General features: G+C 49.3%; 1 protein-coding gene across 5 annotated transcripts in view; it reads left to right on the forward strand.

The window, feature by feature from the left end:
* The window catches only part of LOC134368921 (F-box-like/WD repeat-containing protein TBL1X), a 214,212-nt gene that overhangs the window by 184,008 nt on the left and 8,419 nt on the right, over window positions 1-21,785 (forward strand). For all 5 annotated transcript variants that reach the window (XM_063085154.1, XM_063085153.1, XM_063085156.1 and 2 more), the window contains 8 exons: window positions 6,569-6,714; window positions 8,500-8,740; window positions 10,967-11,099; window positions 11,426-11,567; window positions 12,220-12,283; window positions 12,404-12,501; window positions 16,007-16,067; window positions 17,957-18,078. In XM_063085154.1, coding sequence (XP_062941224.1) covers window positions 6,569-6,714; window positions 8,500-8,740; window positions 10,967-11,099; window positions 11,426-11,567; window positions 12,220-12,283; window positions 12,404-12,501; window positions 16,007-16,067; window positions 17,957-18,078 — 1,007 coding nt within the window. The remainder of the gene's footprint in view (window positions 1-6,568; window positions 6,715-8,499; window positions 8,741-10,966; window positions 11,100-11,425; window positions 11,568-12,219; window positions 12,284-12,403; window positions 12,502-16,006; window positions 16,068-17,956; window positions 18,079-21,785) is intronic.

Raw genomic sequence — 21,785 nt, forward strand, 5'->3', positions numbered from 1 at the left:
TCCAAATCTTTTGAGCACCGACATGACATCATAAGAGGAAAATCCCACCCCTGACCTTATGTGACAGGTCATGGATTTCATGCACAAAATTATTAAACATATTGTATAAATTGCCTTCAGACTGTGTGTGTAAGGTATATATGAAACATAAATGAATTTCTTGTTTAGACTTGGGTTGTGTCCCGAAGATATCTCATTATATCTATGCAAATATTTCAAAATCTGAAATCCCAAATCTGAAGCATTTCCAATAAGGGATACTCAACATGTATTGCCAAGTGTCTTCTTCTGGGGAACAAAACTGCCCTCCTTTGAGAAACTGCTGACCTAGACCGAGAGACCAGAATGAGCAAAGTCATCCTGCAGGAAAGCAGGCATGTGCTTGGAGCAAGGCACGGGAGAGATGACAGCGGAGGTTTGGAAGGCCGTGCTGAGGCCAGGGGCTTGCCCAGGCAGGAAGGAGCGCAGTGGGCTGCTTGTGGTGAAACAGCAAAGTTGCTGTGATGGTTTTGTGTTGCATCACGTTATTATCAGGCCTGTTAGAAGCAGAGGAATGAAAGAGGGGTTGGGAGAGAGTAAGGATCCAGGATCAGAGTGGTGGCAAAGAGAAGAGAAAAGTCAGGTGGGTAGCGTGGATACGGAGAGAAGAGAGGATCTGGGAGGCTTAGTGATACCATGTATATAATTGGGTTAGCATACTCTTCATGTAAGGCAGCAGATAGTAAATATCTTCAGCCTCGGTGTGGGCAGTATGGTCTCTGTTGCAACTACTCAGCTCTGCCATTGTAGCATGAAAACAGCCATAGACAATACACCAACTCATGGGTGTGGCCATGTCCCAATAAAACTTTATTTATACATACAGTCAGTGGGCCAGATATGGCCTGCAGGCCTCGGTTTACCAAGCGCCAGTCTAGACCATTTTGAAATAAACAGACTGTGCCCACTGGACAGCTGTCAGTATGTAAGTCTGTTAAATACTTAATACAAATTCTGCCACAAACTGGTGCCCTTGGTATTTGTTTCAGCTGAAGATGCAAAACTAACCTCGGAGCTGCCTGAGTGTTAAGTGTCTGCTTTTCTCTGTCAAATAAGCAGTATTTCTAAGGGCTGGAGGGTGATAATTTAGCAAAGTTTGCTGATAAATCAGGTTTGCATTAACTGGGCATAATGGGTCAGTGTACAACTAAAATGGTTTGTGAAGCCATTTGTGAAAGAGGTAGAGGTAGGCAGTATTCTAATTTTAAGAAACAAAGTGTGTACTTGGTTTGTTTTGAGTGTGTTTTTATTCCCTAGTGAGGTGAGACAAACTCATGCACAGACTGTTTCCTCTCTTGTGAGACCAAGGCAATTTTCACTTCAAATGGACAGGACTCTACTTTTGAAGATCCGACCGTTCTTTTTAGCATGTGGTCCTTATTTTAAGCCTTCCTCAGTTTATCTTGATTGTGTCTTTTTTTCTTGGGAATAATTTTGCCTCATCTGGTGGTTGTCTGTTACTTCATATTCTCTAAAGTTTGTGATCAATTGCATGTAGACAGGGACTTGCTTTTCATTGGCAACAATCCAGAAACAAGCAGAAAGACAAGTAGAATAGAGCTGTGGATAGTGGCCTTTTGGGGGGTCAATTCCACCGTGTTATTGGTTTTCAACCACAGCAGGGTCGACTAGATAATGTTTGGAGACATTTTTGGTTGTCCCAGTGGGAGTGGATGCTACTGGCATCTAGTGGAAAGAAGCTGGGGACGCTGCTCAACAGTCTGCAAAGGCACAGGACAGCTCCCACAGCAAAGAATGATCCAGCCCAAAGGTCAGCCGTGCTGCTGCTGTGGAGATGCATCAGGGATACAGTTGCTAAGTGCTGGCAAGCCTGCTGGCTTCCGTAATGCCTTCTGGATAGCTGAGCAGCAGGCACCAAGGACACTGACTCATTGCCCTCACATGGATCTTTCATGCATCCACCACCATGCTTTCTGTACTTCTCCATTTTAACTACTCCTGCACCTGCTGCTGGGGCAGTCCTGAGTGTCGCATCTGCCAATGACATTCTGATCTTTGTGCCTACCTATGTCTTGTTGGGCAGAAGAGATGTGTTGAATGTCGTGGGACAGCTGAGAGGTACAAGGTACAGAAGTCTCACCGTGCCAGCAGACTGCGAGCGGATGTGCTCATGAGCCTTGGAGTCCCATTGGAGGGGTGGGACACCGGCAGTGGTGGAGGTCGGCTCGCCCTGGAAGAGAAGTGTCCTGCCTGGAAGTACACGTCTTCAAGGACAGCACCTTACACAGCACCTGGCCGTGGCCGCAATCTAGCAACTGTGGCCTAAGAGGAAGTAGTCGAGCAGGCCTCAATTACATAGTCCTTGGGCATTGTCTTAGTCTGTACAGGCTGCTATAACAAAATGCGTTAGAATGGGTCATTTATAAACAACAGAAATTTATTGCTTACAGTTCTGGAGGCTGGAAGTCCAAGATCAAGGTGTGGCAGATGCCGTGTCTGGTGAGGACCTGCTTCGTCATTCACAGACAGTGTCTTCTCACTGTGTCCTCACATGGTGGAACAGGCGAGGGGGCTCTCTGGGGTCTCTTGTATAAGGACACAATCCCATTCATGAGCACAGAGCACACATGACTTAATCACTTCCTGAAGGCCCCACCTCTTAATACTGTCACAATGGGTATTAGTTTCCAACATGAATTTTGGGGAGACACCAACATTTAGACCATAGCAGACACCTCCCTGATCCAGAATGAATATCAGAACTGGAAAGAGTCCTAGCAGCCGTTTCATCCAACGTCTTCATTGTACCAACACAGAAATGCAAAAAAGTGATGTTTCCTCTAGCTCGTGGTCTTCTGTCCTGATCCATAAGTGTCTGGGGTCTGGCTGCTCTTGCATCTGGCTCTTCCGTCGGCTCCTTGAGGTCCCTTTTATTGCCACAGTACGGAAGAGGAAACAGAGGCCCAGCCACAGTGAGTGACGTGGCTCAGATGCTCGATGACAGGGCACACATAGAAGCCAGCAGTCGTTACTGTTCCCAGTGTCTTCCCCATCGAGCCCCCCTCCGGCCTCGATGACATCAGACTGGCCAGGAGTCAGCGAGAAAGTCTTACAAATAAATGGACTGAAAAACCATTGATTTAGAGTTCATATACAGATCCATCGAAAGAGATGCAACTAATATGAATTTAAGCAACTAGGAGAACTTCTTTGAACAGGGATATGGAATGTACAGACTGCGAGTCTTTATGGAGGTGCCTAATTTCCAGTCATGATTACCCGCTGTCTCCAGTAGAAGACCCAGGCTAACCAAAAATGTTCAAGGTAATGGTACCCTGTAGAGCTTTATCCTGCCTTTTCCTCGTCATTCTGCTGCCATGGGGAAACTCGTTCTAGCAGACAGTTTTCAGCTCAGACTCCCAGACCCTCAGCCCATCTTTACTGCTCCGTCCCTTTTTCAAGAAGACTCAACTCAGTAGCGTCATCAATGCAGTCTAGAGTTGGAATCCCCACCAAAGAGCATCGTCCCGTAAAGGTAAGAAAGTGATGCAGTCAAACCATATACTCAACATTTAAAACCCCAGAGAAAGAGAGAAATAAGGGGCGTACTGAGGCCTGCAGTTAGAAATAGAAATGGGCTCTGCATCCGTTTGCAGGTTATCTGGCCCTGCAGTGATGCTGCTGGTCAGAGCTGCCAGCCGTGCAGCCGGGCAGCAGGTGGGAGTGCCATCTGCGTCAGCCTAGAGGCTGCAGGAATTCTGCTTCCTGTGCCTGCGGGTCTTACAATGTAGGGTAAAAGGATGAATCTTGGAATCACGGGGTCTAGGGTTCAAATTTTAGATCAGCCTCTCATCACAGGTGTGAACCTTGGGCAAGTTACCTAATTTCTCCAATATTTTCCCTTCTTCTGTGTAAAACAAAGACAGTACCGGCTCTGAACAGCTGCTGTAAAGATTTAGGTAATGGCTACAAAGCTCCCAGATTCGGCTAAAGGTAGCAATGCAGTCAGGATCAGCTGTGCTTCTCGGAGCATGAATCCTTAAACGTCAGTTCTGTGGCCCGGTGTTGCTTGAGAGAACGAATGAATGAATGAGTGAGTGAATGAGTGAAATACAGACAGTCCCTGGCTTGCTATGGTTCAATTTATGATTTTTTGACTTTACGGTGGTGCAAATGTGATTCAGTAGAAATCGTACTTATGAGTTCTCATACAGCCATTCTGCTTTTAACTTTCCATATGATTTTCAGTAAATTACGTGAGATGTTCAACACTTTATTATAAAACAAGCTTTGCATGAGGTGATTTTGCCCACCTGTAGGCTAATGTAGGTGTTCTGAGCACATTTAAGGCAGGCGAGGCTAAGCTGTGATGCTTGGTGGGTTAGGTGTATTAAATGCACTTTGGACTTTCAGTATTTTAACACGTGATGTTTTATCAGGACATGACATCATTGTAAGTCGAGGAGCATCTGCACACCAGAAGCTGGACTTCTCTTGCACAATTGCTCCAGCAGTCACTGAGATTTGTTTGTCAGGAGCCCTCATCAGCAGTGAATGCTGTGCTCTGAAGCGTTTAGTAGATGTTTCTCGACAGTGTTTTACAGTGACTAAGCACAGTGTCCCACTGCCGGGGTTTGGAGCTCAGCCCCACCCCTACCAGCTCAGTGATGTGTGCCCATCAGTCACCCTTGATAGATCTCGGGGACTTATTCTGTGAATGGGGAAGCGGAGGAACAAGGGAAAGATGGCAGAGGGAACGACTGCCAGGAGGCTTGAGTGAATTCGAATAAAGCCCCAGAAGCAGTGCCAGGCTGAGAGTGGGTGCCCTGTGAAGGCTGGCTGTCATTATTATTATGACTGCAGTGTCATAGCCCTGCATGAGGTCTTTTCAGGATATCAGGAGGATGAGACATAGCCCTCCATCCATTGATCAGCCTTGCTGGAAACCTGGACGAGGAAAGCCTGGAGCTATAACGCTGCACAGCATGGTGGAGATACAGGGGAGTCACTGGTTGAACGCAGGGGTGGCTTGTTTTGTTTTGCTAGGCGTGGGTCAGGGAAAGGAAGGTGGGTAAAGAGAAAGAAAACAGGGGAGAAGGGAAAGGTAAGGTCTACTGTAAAGGGCCTGTGCTTGTATCCTCCAAAAACGCAGAAGAGAGGAATCCTTGCAACCTAATTTATGTATGGTTTTGTGAAGAATTACAGGGCTGTATGCAACTGAGTGCAGAATTAATGACAGCTACCACGTTTGCTCCGTTCCGTCAATATAAACTACCTATTTTACACATCCGTTATTACTGGGAGATGAGGGAGGGACGGGGTGGATTGGGGAGGAGCGAGTGGATAGGGAAGTGAGCAGGGGACGGGGCAGGAGAGTGCAGACACAGACGCCTCCTTTCCTGGAGGTGTGCTCCCATCTAGTGAGACTTTGGTTTATTGCAAAGTCAGTTCGATTTGGGTAACGGGAGGCAGCAGGGCTGATGATATTGCATCTGATGAGAGACAAGCCCGCACGCTCCTGATCCCGCTGCCTCTGTTCGGGTGACTGAGGGAGGGTGGAAGGGAAGCAATCGCCAGGCCAGGTGGAAAGGCACCCACCTGCTCGGGTAACCAGGGGCTAAGCCTGCAAACCGGCAACGTCGCCATAAACAGTGGGCAGAACAAAGTCAGGAGGAGTGGTCACTTTGAGAACCCTTGCTGCCCAATCAGCAGACAACAGAAACGGAGTGAGAGGCCCTGCCCCACCTCTGGCCGGGGAGCCAAGCATGGAGGTCCAGGTTACTCGGACACAGCATTCACCTCCCTGGGATTACGAGCCCTCGAGCACCCCAGGGCCGCCTGTGGGCCACACGGGGCGATCAAGCCCCACCAGACTGGGCTGCCTGTTTTACCTGCAGCTGCGCAGATCCCCCCACCGACAGCAGGGGGCCAGTTTCCTGTCCTTGAGGAGGGGCTGTTGCAGCTTCCCCACTGCCCTCAGACCCCTACATAGACCCCCAGCACCTCCTTCCATGCCTCATGCCACTGCCTTCTTTTCGCAACGCAGCTGTCATCCACACGCAGGAGCCATCCTGGCTCTTCTGAACTTTTCCTTAAAAACCTTTATCCAAAATTCCTTTGAGTTGCCAAGCAGCTTCCCACACAGGCAGTAAAGGAGACACACTGGGGGAGGAAGGGGACACAGAGAGGCTGCGGCACTGAGCTCCTGCAAAGAATATGTGAACCGAGGGGTCGGGGGACGCTCAGAGTGGGATTTCTGCAAGAGACAGCCATCCAGGGCACGTGGGACCGCCTCCACTCTGTTCCCTTTTGCTTCTGAATAGCACTGAAAGGGTCCTCCCATGAAGGCGTCTCATCCCTTCCCCAGTCTTCCTTGGTCTCACACTCGTCTCTCTCCCCCTGCCCTTTCCTGCCTGCCTGACCCCACATCGGAAGCCGGGAGTCCTGCAGCAGTGTCCACCCCATTAATGAAGCGTGGTTGAAATGTGCTCTGCCCCCTTCAGAGCTTGCTGGTTGTGCCCGCTCTTCCAGCTCTGGTCTCACCTGCCTGGCCTCCCTCTCGCTGCAGGTTTTTCCCACTCGGCCTTCACGTTCGGGATCGAGAGCCACATCAGCCAGTCCAACATCAACGGGACGCTGGTGCCGCCCGCCGCCCTCATCTCCATCCTGCAGAAGGGGCTGCAGTACGTGGAGGCTGAGATCAGCATCAACGAGGTACGTGATGGGTGCGGGGCTGGGCTTCCCAGCAGCGGGGGGCTCGGGGCCCCGGTCCACAGCCCGCGTGTGCTTCCTGCAGGCGTCTGAGTGCAAGCTGGGGTTGCTTGTTTGGTTTTTGTTACACGTTGAGCATCCCAAATCCGAAATCCTAAATGTTCCAAAATCTGAAGTTTTTGAGCGTCAATGTGATGCTCAGAGGAAATGCTCACTTGAGCATTTCAGATTTTGGATTTTCGGATTTGGGGTGCATAACCAGTAAGTATAATGCAAGTGTTCCAAACTCAGAAATAATTTCACACTGTGAAACGCTTCTGGTCCCAAGCATTCCTGGGAGCCTGACAAAGGGCATAACCAGAGGGACAGTCAGGGACAGAGAGATGATGGCCCTGTGTTAAAGTGACCTCAGGTGCTGGTTTCCCGACTGTGCTCTTTGTGGAGCTGATCCGGGGAAAGATGGAACAAAAACCATCAATTAAAATCACACAGATTCTCTTGTATCCCCTCCCACCTTCTAGATTGGGGCTGTGCCATTTTCATAGAAATTTTGAAAGTCAGTTATTTGGGATTTAAACAGTTCCCTTCACCTCCCTGGCCCCTTCATCTGTGCTCTCGGGATTCAGCTGAGTCCCACGGATGAGTCCACGTGTCCCAGCTCTGTCCTGCCTTCCTCCTCTCCTGCCTCAAGTTCAGAGCACACAAAAATGTGTTTGTCCGTCCACCAGGCAGCACCCTGAGCACTGCGGGTTTCATGTGATTCGAGTATTTGGAAAGCACGTCTTACTTTTAAGTGTGTACAGAATTTTTTTTGATAGTACCAGAGAATCGAAGGATGTTCAGACAAGAATGTGAATCAGAGGCCCAGACTGGAGCCTACTCGGGAGAGCGTGGTGCTGACAACGCCAAGTCAAGGGTGATCCCCTTACCGGTCATCTTTTAAAAAAACAAAAAATGTGAATCAGAACTAAACGAGGTCATTGCTGTATTCGGTCTAAACCCTGAGCCCAGGGCGTCGTTTCAAGTAGCTGCAAGTGCTTATTTTATTAGATCAGATGGGCACGTGCACCAGGAAGGAAATCCTGAATGCTGCAGGCATCTCTAAATCGGGGCCGATGCTTCCAAAGACTTACTCCTCCCACAAAAGTGGGTACTAAGAGATTCCACACTTGCCGTGGCACCGGGCAGGGTTTCTCCTGCTCAGCACTATGTACATTTGTGGCTGGACCCTGCTCTGTGGTGGGGACTGTCCTGTGCCCTGGAGGATGTGGACCAGCATGCCTGGTCTCCACCCACCAGCTGCCAGTAGACCCCCCGCCAAGTGGTGACAATGAAAAATGTCTCCAGTCATTCCCTGATGTCCCCCAAGGAGACAAAATTACTCCCCCCATACACACACCCCTGCCCCTGTTGAGAATCCTTGCATCAGGGATATAGCACTTTTGTCTTGGAATAAAGGAGACACGTTCACATGTCCTTAATGCCCCAGTTCAGGTTGACACTTAGCAAATATCAGGTCTCCCTCGGGACAGCCACCATACCTAGTTCTTCATCGACGGTTCCCCTTGTCCACCTCCCTTTCCTTGGCCCACCATGGAGTCCCTCTGCCCTGCCCCTATAGTCCGGGCACCTGCTTGATGCCGCCGACCCCCGACCCCAGCCCCTGAGCTCCCAGGCGTCTCAGTTTCTGGGCCACCTTCCTGCACCTCTCCCACCTGGAAGGCAGAGTCTGGTCCTGGAGGTCCTCTTTTGCGGGTGCTGACGGCTGCCCTTGGCTTACTTTCCCAGGATGGCACGGTGTTTGACGGCCGCCCCATAGAGTCCCTGTCCCTGATAGACGCCGTGATGCCCGATGTGGTGCAGACGCGGCAGCAGGCGTTCCGCGAGAAGCTCGCGCAGCAGCAGGCCAGTGCGGCGGCCGCAGCGGCAGCAGCAGCCACGGCAGCCCCGGCAGCAGTTTCCCAGCAAAATCCACCAAAGAACGGAGAGGCCACGGTGAACGGGGAGGAGAACGGAGCACACGCAATAAGTAAGTGTGGGGCTTCTGGCGCTTTATTGTGCTTCTAAAGCTGGGCGAATGCAACGACTTCTTAGAGATCTGCCCGCTGTCAACTTCTCACCAGCTGCTTTCCAGTGCTTGCTCACTGTCTGGCCGGAAGACCTTCATGTTCCCTGGTTGTCACCAAAATCCTTAGATCCGACCTTCTCGACACCCATCCTGGATTTTATGAAATCCTGCTGCCCTGCTCCTGAGGGCTCGCGTGTAACAGGGACAAGTACCAGATGCTCACTGTCCAACACGAGCAAGTGTCTCTCTCAGCCTTCCATGCAGAGGGTTTTCAGCCAAATTATGGTCTAGTAGTCGAGCCCATGGTCAGTGCAAGGGCACCACGCCCCGGACACCAGGCATCATCTTACTTGGCCATTGCAAAACCCCGGGAGGTTAGACCTGTTAGCTAATCGCCCAAGAGTATGCAGCAGATGAGTCAGAGCTCGACAGTCATATCACAAAACTTGCTCAGGCCCGGTGCACCTTCCACCAACTAACTCCCACATCAGAAAATCTATTTAAAACTAGAACAACAGAGACAAAAGAGGTGCCCTGTCCTGGGACCCACAGTCAGAATGCAAGGCATGCCTGTGCCCCATCCAGGACCTGAGCCATTCTGCCACCCCTCTGGTCTGAGGTCGGCTCCTTACCTGTTCCCCATCTCTGGTCTGTTGCTCTGGAGGCTGTTCCCTGCTGTGGCCGTGGGAGTGGGAGTTCTTCTGCCCAGGCTGGGTCTGGGCACTGACCCCTGCCCCAGGGATCCCAGCCTCCTTCTCTTGCTCGTGCACGTGGCTAATACACCCTGGCTCACTGCTCTTAAGTTCTGCAGCAGCCGCCTCGACCCCCTTCTCAGCACCTCACACCTGGTCTGCAGACCAGCCTGTTGGGGCTGGAGTGTGCCACGGCTGCCTGTGGATAAGTGAGCAGGTGACAGCTTCCTCTGCACGCCTCTACAGAGTCCCAGGCCCCCACTGCACGGCTGGCTAGGACGCCAGCTGTCCTCTCGCCATCACCAGGGGATGGATCCACCAAACGTGGAAGATCATTTTGCTTTTCTTCATCTTCTCCGAGCCACATGGGAACTTGGGAAGCATAAAAGAAGTAGCGTTTATTCACAGCCCCACTGTTCCTGAGGGTAGGCTGTGAAGATTTTGTGTCAGGCTTCTCAATCCAAGCAGGGTCACCAGGCATTTTCATATTTTTATGTGTTGACCCAGAAGCAGTGGATCTTAGGTTACCTGCCACTGAGAAGTGAGTCCTTCTCTTCCTGGGGTTTTCCACCAAAATACCTGAACAAGAAGATGTAACAGCAGACTCAGCTCTACACTGCATTACAAAACTGTCAGCTGCTGCTGACTGTGTGCTGGTTAGACCGGACTGCTGCCTTCTCTTTCCCGTAAAGCAGGGGCTACTAAACTTTCCCTAAGGGGCCAGACAGTGGCTGTCACAGGCGATCAGGGCCAGGCAGTCTCTGTCACAGTGACCCAACTCTGTCTTGAAATGCAGAAGCAGCTGTCCTCCTCTGCTCGGGCTACTGTGACAGAGCACCGCAGATCTGCGGCAGAAACAGCAGACATTTCTCCCTGCAGGCCTGGATGCTGCAAGTCCGAGCTCAAGGCGAGGCAGGCTGGTTCCTCCTTAGTCCTCTCTCCTTGGCTAGTAGACACCATCTTCTCCCTGTGTCCTCACATGGTCGTCCCTCTGTGTGTGTCTGTGTCCTAATCTCCTCTTCTTATAAGGACATCAGTCGTATTGGATTAAAACCCACTCTAGCAAGCTCATTTTACCTTAATCACCTCTTTAAAGACCCCGTCCCCAAATACAGCCACTGTCTGAGGTACTGGGGACACGGTTCATCCCGTAACAGTCGCTGCAGGTAATGCATAAATATGTGGGCGTCAGTAAATAACTTAAACGTGATTTATGAGGAGAGGCTGCAGCAGGCTAGATTTTGGCCCATGGGTCATAGTTGACTGGCCCCAGTTTTATGGAATAAATTAGTGTATTCCTCACTCAAATTTGAAGACTGGCAAAATACAAAGAGACATAAAATACCCAATCACACAAAGCCATGATTTAGTTATAATCATCAGAGATGGTATCGCCTAGTACATAAAAACAAGGTGTTCCTAAAACAGAAGCCCCCTGAGAATGAGTTTCTTTTGTATTGATAAGCCACGTGCCTTTTTGTGTTTCCTACAACAGATAATCACTCGAAACCCATGGAAATTGACGGGGACGTTGAGATTCCACCCAACAAAGCCACAGTCCTTCGGGGCCATGAGTCCGAGGTGTTCATTTGTGCCTGGAACCCTGTCAGCGATCTGCTGGCTTCTGGGTGAGGATGTCAGGTTGGGGACGCTCCAGGGTCAGGGGAACCCCTGCTCGTCTCTGGCATTCTGCCTCAAGGGACACGTGCTGTTGTCTGACCTCGTGTGTCACGTCTTCCCGACATGAGCAGATCCCGAGCGGGTGCTGTGCACTCCACAGCTCTGTGTGTCTCGGATTGTGAAGTCGGCATTCCTCGCCGTGTTCTCCATGGGATGGGGAGCAAAGACATTTAAAACTGCTAAATGCAGAGATGGCGAGGAGGGGGGGTGCATGGGAGGGGTGGAAAGAGCTGTTCCCACCAAGAGCCGACGTGCGCGTGTTTTTATTCTGCAGGTCTGGAGACTCGACGGCCAGGATATGGAACCTTAATGAACACAGCAACGGGGACTCCACCCAGCTTGTGTTGAGGCACTGTATACGGGAGGGGGGACACGATGTCCCCAGTAACAAAGATGTCACCTCGCTGGACTGGAACGTAAGCATCTTCCACCCCCCAGGCCCCTTGAAATGTCAGGGTGCGGTGGCCCTGCCCTGAGCTGTGGGCTCACAGGTGCCCTCCATCTCCAAGAGCTCCTGCTGAGGCCATGGCGGGCACAGAACGAGCTGGGTGTTGGGTGGCCGTGCCTTCCCATGGTCAGCACGCATGAGCGAGTCGAGCCTGATGGCTCTGTGAGGGGGACCTCACAGCGTGAAGGCGGGACCCCGGGAAGGCTCAGCTGGGGAGCTGTGACAAGCAACCAGGAAAGAAAACTTTCCACCTTGAGAGCTCAGGACCAGCTGCTATGTGCATTTATACATGGGACACACACCGTTCAACTTCTTTTTGCTTTCTGCAAAGTCCTAGGATGACTTTCTGTAGGTATTTTAAATTCTGTCCTTAATTAGACAGCACACAAGGTGAGTGGTTCCAGTGTGGCTTTCTCGCTTCCTGCTCCACATGCCTTGCGTTTAATTTAACAGCAGTGTGTGCTGAAGTAGTCAGAGATGACCCGTTAGTCTCTTAATGTGGCATCAGTTATCGGCTTAGGAATATTCTAGACTCGGGATCCTGGTGAGTTCTGTGTGCTTTTCTGGTGCCATCTCTACTAAGCTGCTTCTGTGGGTTTGTGTCTCTTTCTGGCCCGCAGAGCGATGGGACACTTCTGGCCACAGGTTCATACGACGGTTTTGCAAGGATTTGGACGGAAGACGGTAAGTCCTGCGTCTGTCGTGTTGGGGTTGGACAGGACCTGCTTCTGGATGTAACCGTGAAGTGAACAGACCATGACTTTGAAGTCAACATGTTTGTCTGTATTTTTTTTTACATAACAGGTAACCTGGCCAGCACCTTAGGCCAACATAAAGGCCCCATCTTTGCCTTGAAATGGAACAAAAAGGGGAATTATATTTTGAGTGCTGGTGTAGACAAAGTGAGTATTAACTTAAAACACATACTTTCGATCTATACATGTTTATTTTCAGTCTCCAGATAACACGGTGTTTTCTTTGAATTCTTAGGCTTTCTCCTTCCCCTTAAGAAATCAAAAGGACCTGTATAGGTTTTGCTTTTGTAATTTTGATCTTAGTGTTAATTTATAGCCCATAATCTCTGTCAGTATATTCCACTGTTCTACAGACCTCTGTGCAAAGTGTCCCTTCTTTTGAGGTTCATAGTTCAGTGATAAAGAGAGGAAAATCTCCAGACTGTGTTTATCAATGGCTGGACAGAGCAGGTGGTGTGGGTGTGCTCTGTGTAAACTTTCACCCCTAGAGTGATGTTAGTGACACAGACTGTTCTCTTAGCAGACTTCTGCTTTCCTAATTTGATAAGCTCCTGCTTCCCACTGTGGACTGCACATTTCCCGAGCAGGAGTAAAATGGACCTAGGGACAGGGCACTGTCCCCTGACAGGCCACGGAGCCAAAGTGGGACTCCCTTGCTCTGCACTTGGGCAGGGCTGCCAGAGAGACGTGATGGCATTAGAGCCAGGTGCCTCTCGAAGCCATCCTGGGGTGGAAGATCCCAGAACAAAGAGGAAGGAGACATAGAACCATTCCCCCACAGAAACTACACTGGTTTCATGATAGTTTGACAACTTTACTCTGTTACTGCTTTCTGTTCATTCAAGTTGTAAAATTTAATATAAAATAATAAACGAACTCTAAACATCATCACACTCTTGGAGAAGTCATGGGTGCACTTGGCAGGGTACAGCCCACACAGGCCATAACTGGCCCATCACCTGTTCTTTTAAATAAAGTTTTATTGATACACAGCCACTCCCATTTGTTGAGAATTGTCGGTGGCTGCTTTCACGCCTTAGTGGCCGAGTTGAACAGTTGCAACAGAAGACCATTGGCCCTCAAAGCTTAAGGTATTTACCAGGTGGCCCTTGATAGAAAAAGAGTGCCAGCGCCTGTATGTGGATATAACTGTGTAGGTCAGTGAATCATTTGTTCCTTTTCTCTATATTTAAGCCAAGAAACTCTTCATTCAGACTTGGGGGCCTAATTTATTATAATATAAGAAAAGATAAGCTGCTGTGGTTGACACACTAAATGTGTCGTGTAACTACCATCAAATTTTTCCCAAGATGTTCTAGTTCAAGTAATACGCACACACAGCACTCTGTCATGCCTTCAGCAGGCCATCGGTAACTGCCACTTGAATTATGAAAATAATTCATGAAAATGATCGCTAACATTTACAGCAAGCACTTTACTACTATGTGTGCTAACCCATCCGATACTCTCAAGACCGAGGCAGGCATTAGTATGATCAATCCCATTTTACAGAGGAAGAACTGGAGCCCCAGAGAGGTTTATTAACTTGTCTAGTGACACACAGCTGGTGCAGCGTGGAGGAGGATCAGGCCGCGGCTTACCAGTAACTCTGCCCTCTGACTTGCCGAGCATTCTAAATCGTTTCCTGGCCTCCTTCCCACCTGGCGGATCTTTTATTTTACATTCATTTGTGTGTTTCTCACCAATTATTTATTTTGACTCTACCAGGTGACGGACTGTACGATCAGTAAAAATGCGTATTTGGAATCATGTTAGTCTTTTGGGCCATATATGTCCCTCTTTACTCCTTAGTCAACCATGGCAGGAATAATAACAGTGTCCTTGAACATAATACCCATGGAGAAAATGTAATTTATGAGGATGCTGGTGTGACCCTCAGTGTATGCTTAACCTAAAGTGACGAAAATATATTTCACATTCCCAAAGCTTTTGGGAAATGTTTTCTTCGGTTCAATGTATATTTAACATAAACGTCAACTAAATGTTCCAGTGACTGATTGTAGTATGTGAAATTGTATCAGACATTTGTGAGTTTACTTACAGTTTGACCCTTGAACACAGCACAGGTCCACTTATACATGGAACTTTTTTGGTCTGGTAAATACTGCACAGTGCTATAAATGTATTTTTCTCTTCCTTGTGATTTTCTTAATAACATTTTCTTTTCTCTAGCTTATTTTATTGTAAGAATACAGTATATAATATATATAACATAGAAAACATGTTTTAATTGAATGTTAATGTTATTGGTAAGGCGTCAGATCAATAGTCGGCTATTAGTAGTTAAGTTTTGGGGAAGGCAAGAGTTACACGTGGATTTTCAACTGTGTCCGGGTCGGTACCCTAACCCGCACGTTGTTCAAGGACCGATTGTACTCACAATATATAAACCACATTTGTTTGTGCTTGACAAATTAAGAAAACAGTTGCAGACAAACAGTGACAGGTGGTCTAGAGCTGACCCCAAATGTAGGAATACCATGTTTCAAAGACACTTGCTGCTCTGAGTGTTTCCTCTGAATGTTTCTACAATCAACCCAAAACATAACCAGTTCTTAAAACGAAATCTTTATGAAGTCTCACTGACAGACAGGTGTAAAGTTTCCAATGACGTTGAAAATTCCGGTTAATGAAGACTTAATTCCAATGGTATTTATGGAGCTGCCCCTGGCTGCTGCTTTAAGTATGTTCCTAGCATCAGTAAGTTCATCAGAATTCATGATTTACTTTGTGTTCCAAGGTGCCGATCACCGTTTTCCTTACTGTAGACCCATAAATCAGCGCCTGACCCGGGCGTAATCCGATGGCTTTGCCACATCTCGTGGTCCTGGTTCATGGAGGGTCGGTCAGGGGAATTTCCAGAAATGTCTGTTTGTGCAGCTCTTCATTTGGAAAACTGCTGAAAAGACATTTAGATATGTTTTGTTACAGGTTTTTTAGCGTTTTGGGATGAGGGGGAATCACCACTGATTTGGGTAGTTTTCTCAGGTATCAGTTAAGGCTGCTGTGTCCGCTGCAGTTGCCACCAGCTCGTGTGGCTGTAGCTCATCACATGTGGCCGTCCAAACTGCTGTGTGTAAAACACGCTGTGATTCCAAGCCCTAGGATGGGGGGCAAGAAAGAATGTCAGATACCTCATTAATATTTTTCTATACTGATTACGTGTTGAAACAATAGTATTTTGGCACTATTGGAGTGAAATAAAATACACTGTTAATGAATTGTACCAGTTTCTTTTTTCTTTTTAATGTGGTGACTGTAAAATTAAAAATTAGTGTAGTGACTCACATGATACCTCTATGGGACAGTGCTAGGCAGTTAGCTTATTTGGGGAGAGCACGGTGTCACACCAAGGTCAAGGTTCAGATCCCCTTACCAGCCAGCCACTAAAAACCCCAAAACTACAGAGAAAAGAACACTCCCCTCTGCTTCCCCTTCTCCTAATAATATGACCTCTCCTCATCCTGAACTTCCTACAGCTTCCCTGAAAAATTAAAGGAATAGCTCTATTGGACTGTGCTGGTTTAGAAGGAATAAGGGCCCACTGTCTTTTCTTGCATGATGCATTTTTCGTGAGAAAACTTTGCAAGAAGAATAATTACTAACTTTTTCCTTTGTTTGCGGAGCGCAGACAACAATCATTTGGGATGCCCACACAGGAGAAGCCAAACAACAGTTTCCTTTCCATTCAGGTGAGGTTTGTTTTGATTTCGTAATTTAAAAGTCATGATTCAGAGTTCTGTGAAATGTCCCTTAAAGTAATTGTGAATGCACAGAGGGAGCAGCCTGTGGAGCCTCGCTGGTGGGAAGGAGACCCATTTCGTGTTAAGTGTTGTCATTCAGGTTTGCAAGGTACAGATGCCTCAACACCCACCTGCTCCCGAGTCTGGAAACACGACTGTGAACCAGCCAAAGAGCCAGGGCAGGCTTCTCTGTCCTGCTGCTCCAGGAGGGCTGCTGTGTTGGGGTCCCCGAGACCACTCCATGTTTGGCAGCCTGCTGGGTGGACACACAGGACTCAGCATACACAGCTAAGACTTCTTGTGGGAACAGATACAAAGCAACATCAGCAAAGGGAAAAGGCATGAGGGATGAAGTCCCGGGGAGAACAGACGTGAGCTCCCAGGGGAGTCGCACGGGATCTGCTTAATTCCCCCAGAAGTCAGCTGTCTTCCAGGGAAGCCCATTAGAGACTTGGTGCTGAGGGTTTTCAGCTCCCTCTCCCCCTTGCTGTTCCTTCCCGAGCCCCCCGCCTCCTGCCATCACCTCTCACTTGATGCGTAAATGCCTCTAGGGAGTGTTCCAGTGGGACTGCCTCAGGGGAGCAGAGACTATACAGACATGAGCGGTGCATGGCCACGAGGTCCCCGGAATGCCAAGTGATCACTTGAGCAAGTGGGTGCCTGAGAGGAGGTGGGAGCAGCCACCCTCAGCCGCAGACCCGCTCCCTGTAACTGGACAGGCATGAGGCTTGGAGGCCACAGGTACAACAGCCATGGGGACTAACACATCTGTACCCCTTCTCTGGCTGGTAGCTGTGCTGATGGCCTGAGATGGCTTGTCTCACTCCATGCTCAGCGTCCCCTGAGGGCTTGTCAGAACATCCCTGTGTGCAGCTGAGACCCCAGGACCTGCCTGAGGGACAGAACAAGGATGGAGTCTGGCTGCTCTGACTTCGCCACCCTGGTCTTTATGTGTTCTTCCAACGTCTTGGGGCACCGGGCTCTGAGGACAGAACGAGGGCTGGGCTTTTAACAATGGTCCTGGGCATTTCGGTGCATTGGAAAGTGGCTGGATTTCCCGCTGCCGTCCCAGCAAAGAATCCAGAAAGTAGAGAATGAGACCGTAACTAAACTGCAGAATTAGTTAACCTTTGTATTGTTCCTGTCATCATTACTTCTGAGGTCCCTGCAGAGGCAGGGCTCACACTAGAACAAGGAGTAGGGAAAGCTGGGACATGGAGAGGTCTAGCGGGGAGTTACCAGAGGGCAGTCACCTCAAAACCCTCAGCAGAGCAGAGGGTCTCTTGGACTCAGGGAGGGTGTTCATCACGAGTCCTGAACCTTTCACCCAATTTCATCCCTAATATGGGATTCTTGTTGACACTAATTATCCCCGAATCCATGGGATGCATTAATGGGTTGCAGGAGGTTTTTTAATTGGGGTGTCTTGAGCACAGGCTACGAAATCTTTTTCCTCTTCTTTTTCCTCCTCTCCCTGTGAAAGCAAGTCTAACAGGCCCACCATGGTGATACTGCTCAAGCAGGAAGGTGCGGGGGCAGGCAGCCAGCACACCTCACCTGCCCTTTCTCACCTGTGCCGTGGGAGCAAGAGCTGCTGCATGCCATGGGGCACAGAAAGGGCCACGGGGCTTCTCTCCAGAGGCATCTTGTCGTCCCTGCAAATGTGGGAGGAGAGGGTCTTTAAGGTCTTTGAAAGTAAGAGTCTGTTCACGTGGGAATATGTTTTATCCTGTTACTAGATATGGCTTCTCCACCATGCTGTTAATTGTTCTAAGTCAGCCGAGCTCTGTGCACAGTTGATAAATGTCAGTGTCCTCCCTGTCTTTCCTGCTCCACAGCCCCTGCTCTTGACGTGGACTGGCAGCACAACACTACCTTTGCCTCCTGTAGCACAGACATGTGTATTCATGTATGCAGACTTGGCTGTGACCGCCCGGTCAAAACCTTCCAAGGACACACAGTAAGTGGGACTTCTGAGTTTCAGACTTGAGTTCATGAGAATGTGATGTGGGAGCCTTTTTATATTTTTTACCTAGAATCAAAAGATGCCGTGACAGCAGACCAGTTCCTCTGCAGACCTTTGCTCTTGAGCTGTCACAGCTACCCTAGGCAGTTGGATTAACTCAGTGACGGGAAGGCAGTGAGAAAAAGTGACCCTGAGGTGATCTAGATGTTGGACTTTGCGCCAAAGGCTATGAAAAAAATGTACGAGGATATAAAGGAAAAGATGCTTGTAATAAGTGAATAGATGGGGAGTGTCAGCAGAGAATGGAAATACTATGTTTCTAAAAAGAAATGGAAATTGGAGAACTGAGAAGCAAAATGTCTGAAATGAAATTCTTATTAGATGGGTGTAAAAGCAGGCTGGAGATTGCAAAAGCAAGGTTAGTGAACAAGAAGGGAGATCATAGAATGGCCAATTTGAAGAACAGAAAAGACTGAAAAAATGAGTGGAGGCTTATGGACATATGGGACAATATTAAACATATATCTGTGTTATATGGGTAGAAAAAAGAGAACGGAACAGGAAAATTACTTGAAGAGACAGTGGCCACATTTTACTAAATTTGGTGGAAAGCATCAACATTCAATCCAAGAAGCTGAGCAGACCCCAAGCAGAACATTTAGAAAGATATCTGTACACCTAGGCATGTGGTCAGCAAACACTAAAACCAATGATAAAGAGAAAGTCGTAAAAGCAACCAGAGGCTGAAAAAATAATCTCATCATATACCAGAAAAGAACAATATGAGCAGCAGCTGACTTACCAGATTTTTTAGCAAAGCACGTGAGGCTCTTCCCAGTCTTTCCCCAGCAGATCCCTCTAGTGTCCAAAAAACCCCCCATTCCTCAATTCTCCTGGAAGACCCGTGTGGTCGAGCCCCTCACACCTCATCTCAGCCCCTCCTGAAATGCTTCCCTGCCTTAAACTCTCACAGCCCCCACCTTACACCCCCTCACCATGTCCCTGGTCTGACACAAAATCCTTTCCATCTTCCACGACCCCATTCAGATGTCCTCTGGATTCCTTGGGGACAATTCATGGCTCCCACCTGGGCTCTCTCATGTGCCTTCTCGTTTATTCTCACCAGCACCCAGAATGTCATTAGATGTTGGGGATCCCCTGTTAAAGCAGAGGGGTCTGATCAAAGCCCCTGGGGAGTTCCCAACATGCCACCAATTTAAGGGAATTCAGTTCCATTGTCCTCAGTGCCTGCGCCTTTCCCTAGTACCCACCAGTCTCAGCTCCCGGCCCAATGTGTCCGTGCTTCCAAAAGAAGGTACTTTTGGAGCACAGGCATCCATTGTCCCGTGAATATCTGGCTGTGGTTACAAAGGGACACTTGCTTGTTCTGGTCTAAACTTGTTTCTCCTCTAACCCTGGATGATCTGCAAACTTTTAGTAGTGCTGCCCGCAGTCTGTGAGTGCCGTAGGGTACAAGGTCACATAGCTATGTGATTTCCAGCTGCCGTGCCCGGGACTTTACCACCGTGCCACCACTTGGCTCTTTAAATGGGTCTCCTTGTGGCTGATCATTTGGAACAAGCCTCAAGCTAAATGTGGCTGAGCCTACTTCTTCCTGAGACTTCTGAGCTGCTTCTCGATGCTTCCCAGGAATTGTGACTTGGGCTGGGAGTGGCGGGTGGGTGGGGTTGGCACTCCATTCCCAAGAGGGTTCAGCTGGAGACAGTTCATGGTGACTGGCTCCAAATTCCTGGGCCCCAAGAAACCTGCCCATCGATTCTCCTCTCAGCAGCCGCAGCCAGAACCAGCTGCCCTTGTGCATTTACACACGCCCACACTCCCACACATGCATGCACACTCACACCTCCACACTCGGCACATGCACACACACACATACATGCATACACACTCGCACACACCCAGGCACACTCATGTGAGTGCACATGCACACAAAGTCATGCACACTCATGTACACTTGCGCACACATATGTGCACACACACGTCTGCACAGTCACACACAGGTCCACACGTTATCCCCTCTCCAGTCTGACCCCTTCATCCTCCCCTGGCTCACAGGAGCCCACTCCTTGGACTCACATGCATGCCCACTCACACTCCTGGACACTCACGTCCACATATGCACACCAGCATAAATGGCCACATGCTCAGACACATGTCCATGTATTCATACACATCCGTGCACTTACACACGTCTGCACACACACACACACACCTGGGCACTCACACGCACCTCTGCGCACATGCTGCTCTCCAGTCTGACCCTTTCATCCTCCCCTGGCTCACACAGGAGCCCACTCCCTGGACTCCAGGCTTTCTTCCTCCCTTTTCCCAGGCCATCCGTGCCATGTGGACCACTGATGTGGCCTTGTCACTTCTTTGCTTCACACCCTTCAGAACTCAGTTTCCTTAAAAAGTAGTGTGACCGTATAATTTATCTTCCAAACCAGAGTCCTTAGGAGTGTGAAATTATTTAGAAAATGAATTATGAGTGTGAAGTTAGTTAATTGTTGGGCTGGACAGCAGGCATAATATTGTGGGATTGTCCTGAGCAGATGGGGCCCTACAGTCACCCTAAGGAAAAGCCTCTTGTGGGTGCACCTTCTCCTTGGTCTCCATGTATGGCACAGTGTTCCTCTGCCACAGGCTGTTCCTTTGTAGAACCGTGTTCCCTGTGTGTCCCCCTCTCCCTTGCCTGCCGAGTACCATTTGCCTTTGTCCCCCAGGGCTTAGCCTCGGGGTCTCGGGGCCCTGGTGGCCCTCAGGAACAGTCCTGTTCCTTTGTGCACCCAGCATGCTGAGCTGCCTGGTAGAACTCCCCTGCCCTTTGTATTTCCAGGCTGTTCGCACTGGAGCGCAAGCCCCTTGGGTGGGTTTTGTTTCTCCTGTGTGTTCTCACAGAGCCACCCTCTGGGCTCTGGCGTGTGCTCGTGCGCTTGGGGCACACGGGCCTCCTGTTCCCCATGGAACCCCACTGTGGCTGAGGGGCTTCGTTTGTCTGCATTGACCCCCGCCCACTGCCACTCGCCAGAAAAATGTAGCAGATGTAGATAGAAGGAGTAGCTGTTGCATTAAAAAGGCACAGGGAAGTGATTTCCATGTCCAGTTTTAAAAACAGCTGTGGTTTTGGTGTTTTTATTTGCTGCCTATATTGTATGTGAATTCTTCATTTGCTTCCTTCCTAGTATGGAATTTTTTCCCTTCAAGAAATATTGATGAGGGTGGCTGCTCATTTGTGGTATATGGCTGTGCTTTTATAGAAATGAAAAAGGCAAAGTGAGAAAAAGGAAAATGCATGGCCTCCCAGGCTCTGTGCTTTGCTTTCGGGGAAAGTCCCAGTCAGGTGGCCGGTCAGCAGGATGACAGAATCTTGCTCCCCCTGGAGGATGGCCAGCAGGATGACAGAATGCTACTGCCCCCTGGTGGATGGTAGGCAAGATGACAGAATGCTTCTGCCCTCTGGAGGATGGCCAGCAGGATGACAGAACGCTACTGCCCCCTGGTGGATGGTAGGCAAGATGACAGAATGCTTCTGCCCTCTGGAGGATGGCCAGCAGGATGACAGAGCACTACTGCCTCCTGGTGGATGGTAGGCAAGATGACAGAATCTTGCTCCCCCTGGAGGATGGCCAGCAGGATGACAGAATGCTACTGCCCCCACCAGCAGTCTCTGGTGGATGGTA

Source organism: Cynocephalus volans, chromosome Y, assembly GCF_027409185.1.
Source record: "Cynocephalus volans isolate mCynVol1 chromosome Y, mCynVol1.pri, whole genome shotgun sequence".
NCBI classification, from domain to species: domain Eukaryota; kingdom Metazoa; phylum Chordata; class Mammalia; order Dermoptera; family Cynocephalidae; genus Cynocephalus; species Cynocephalus volans.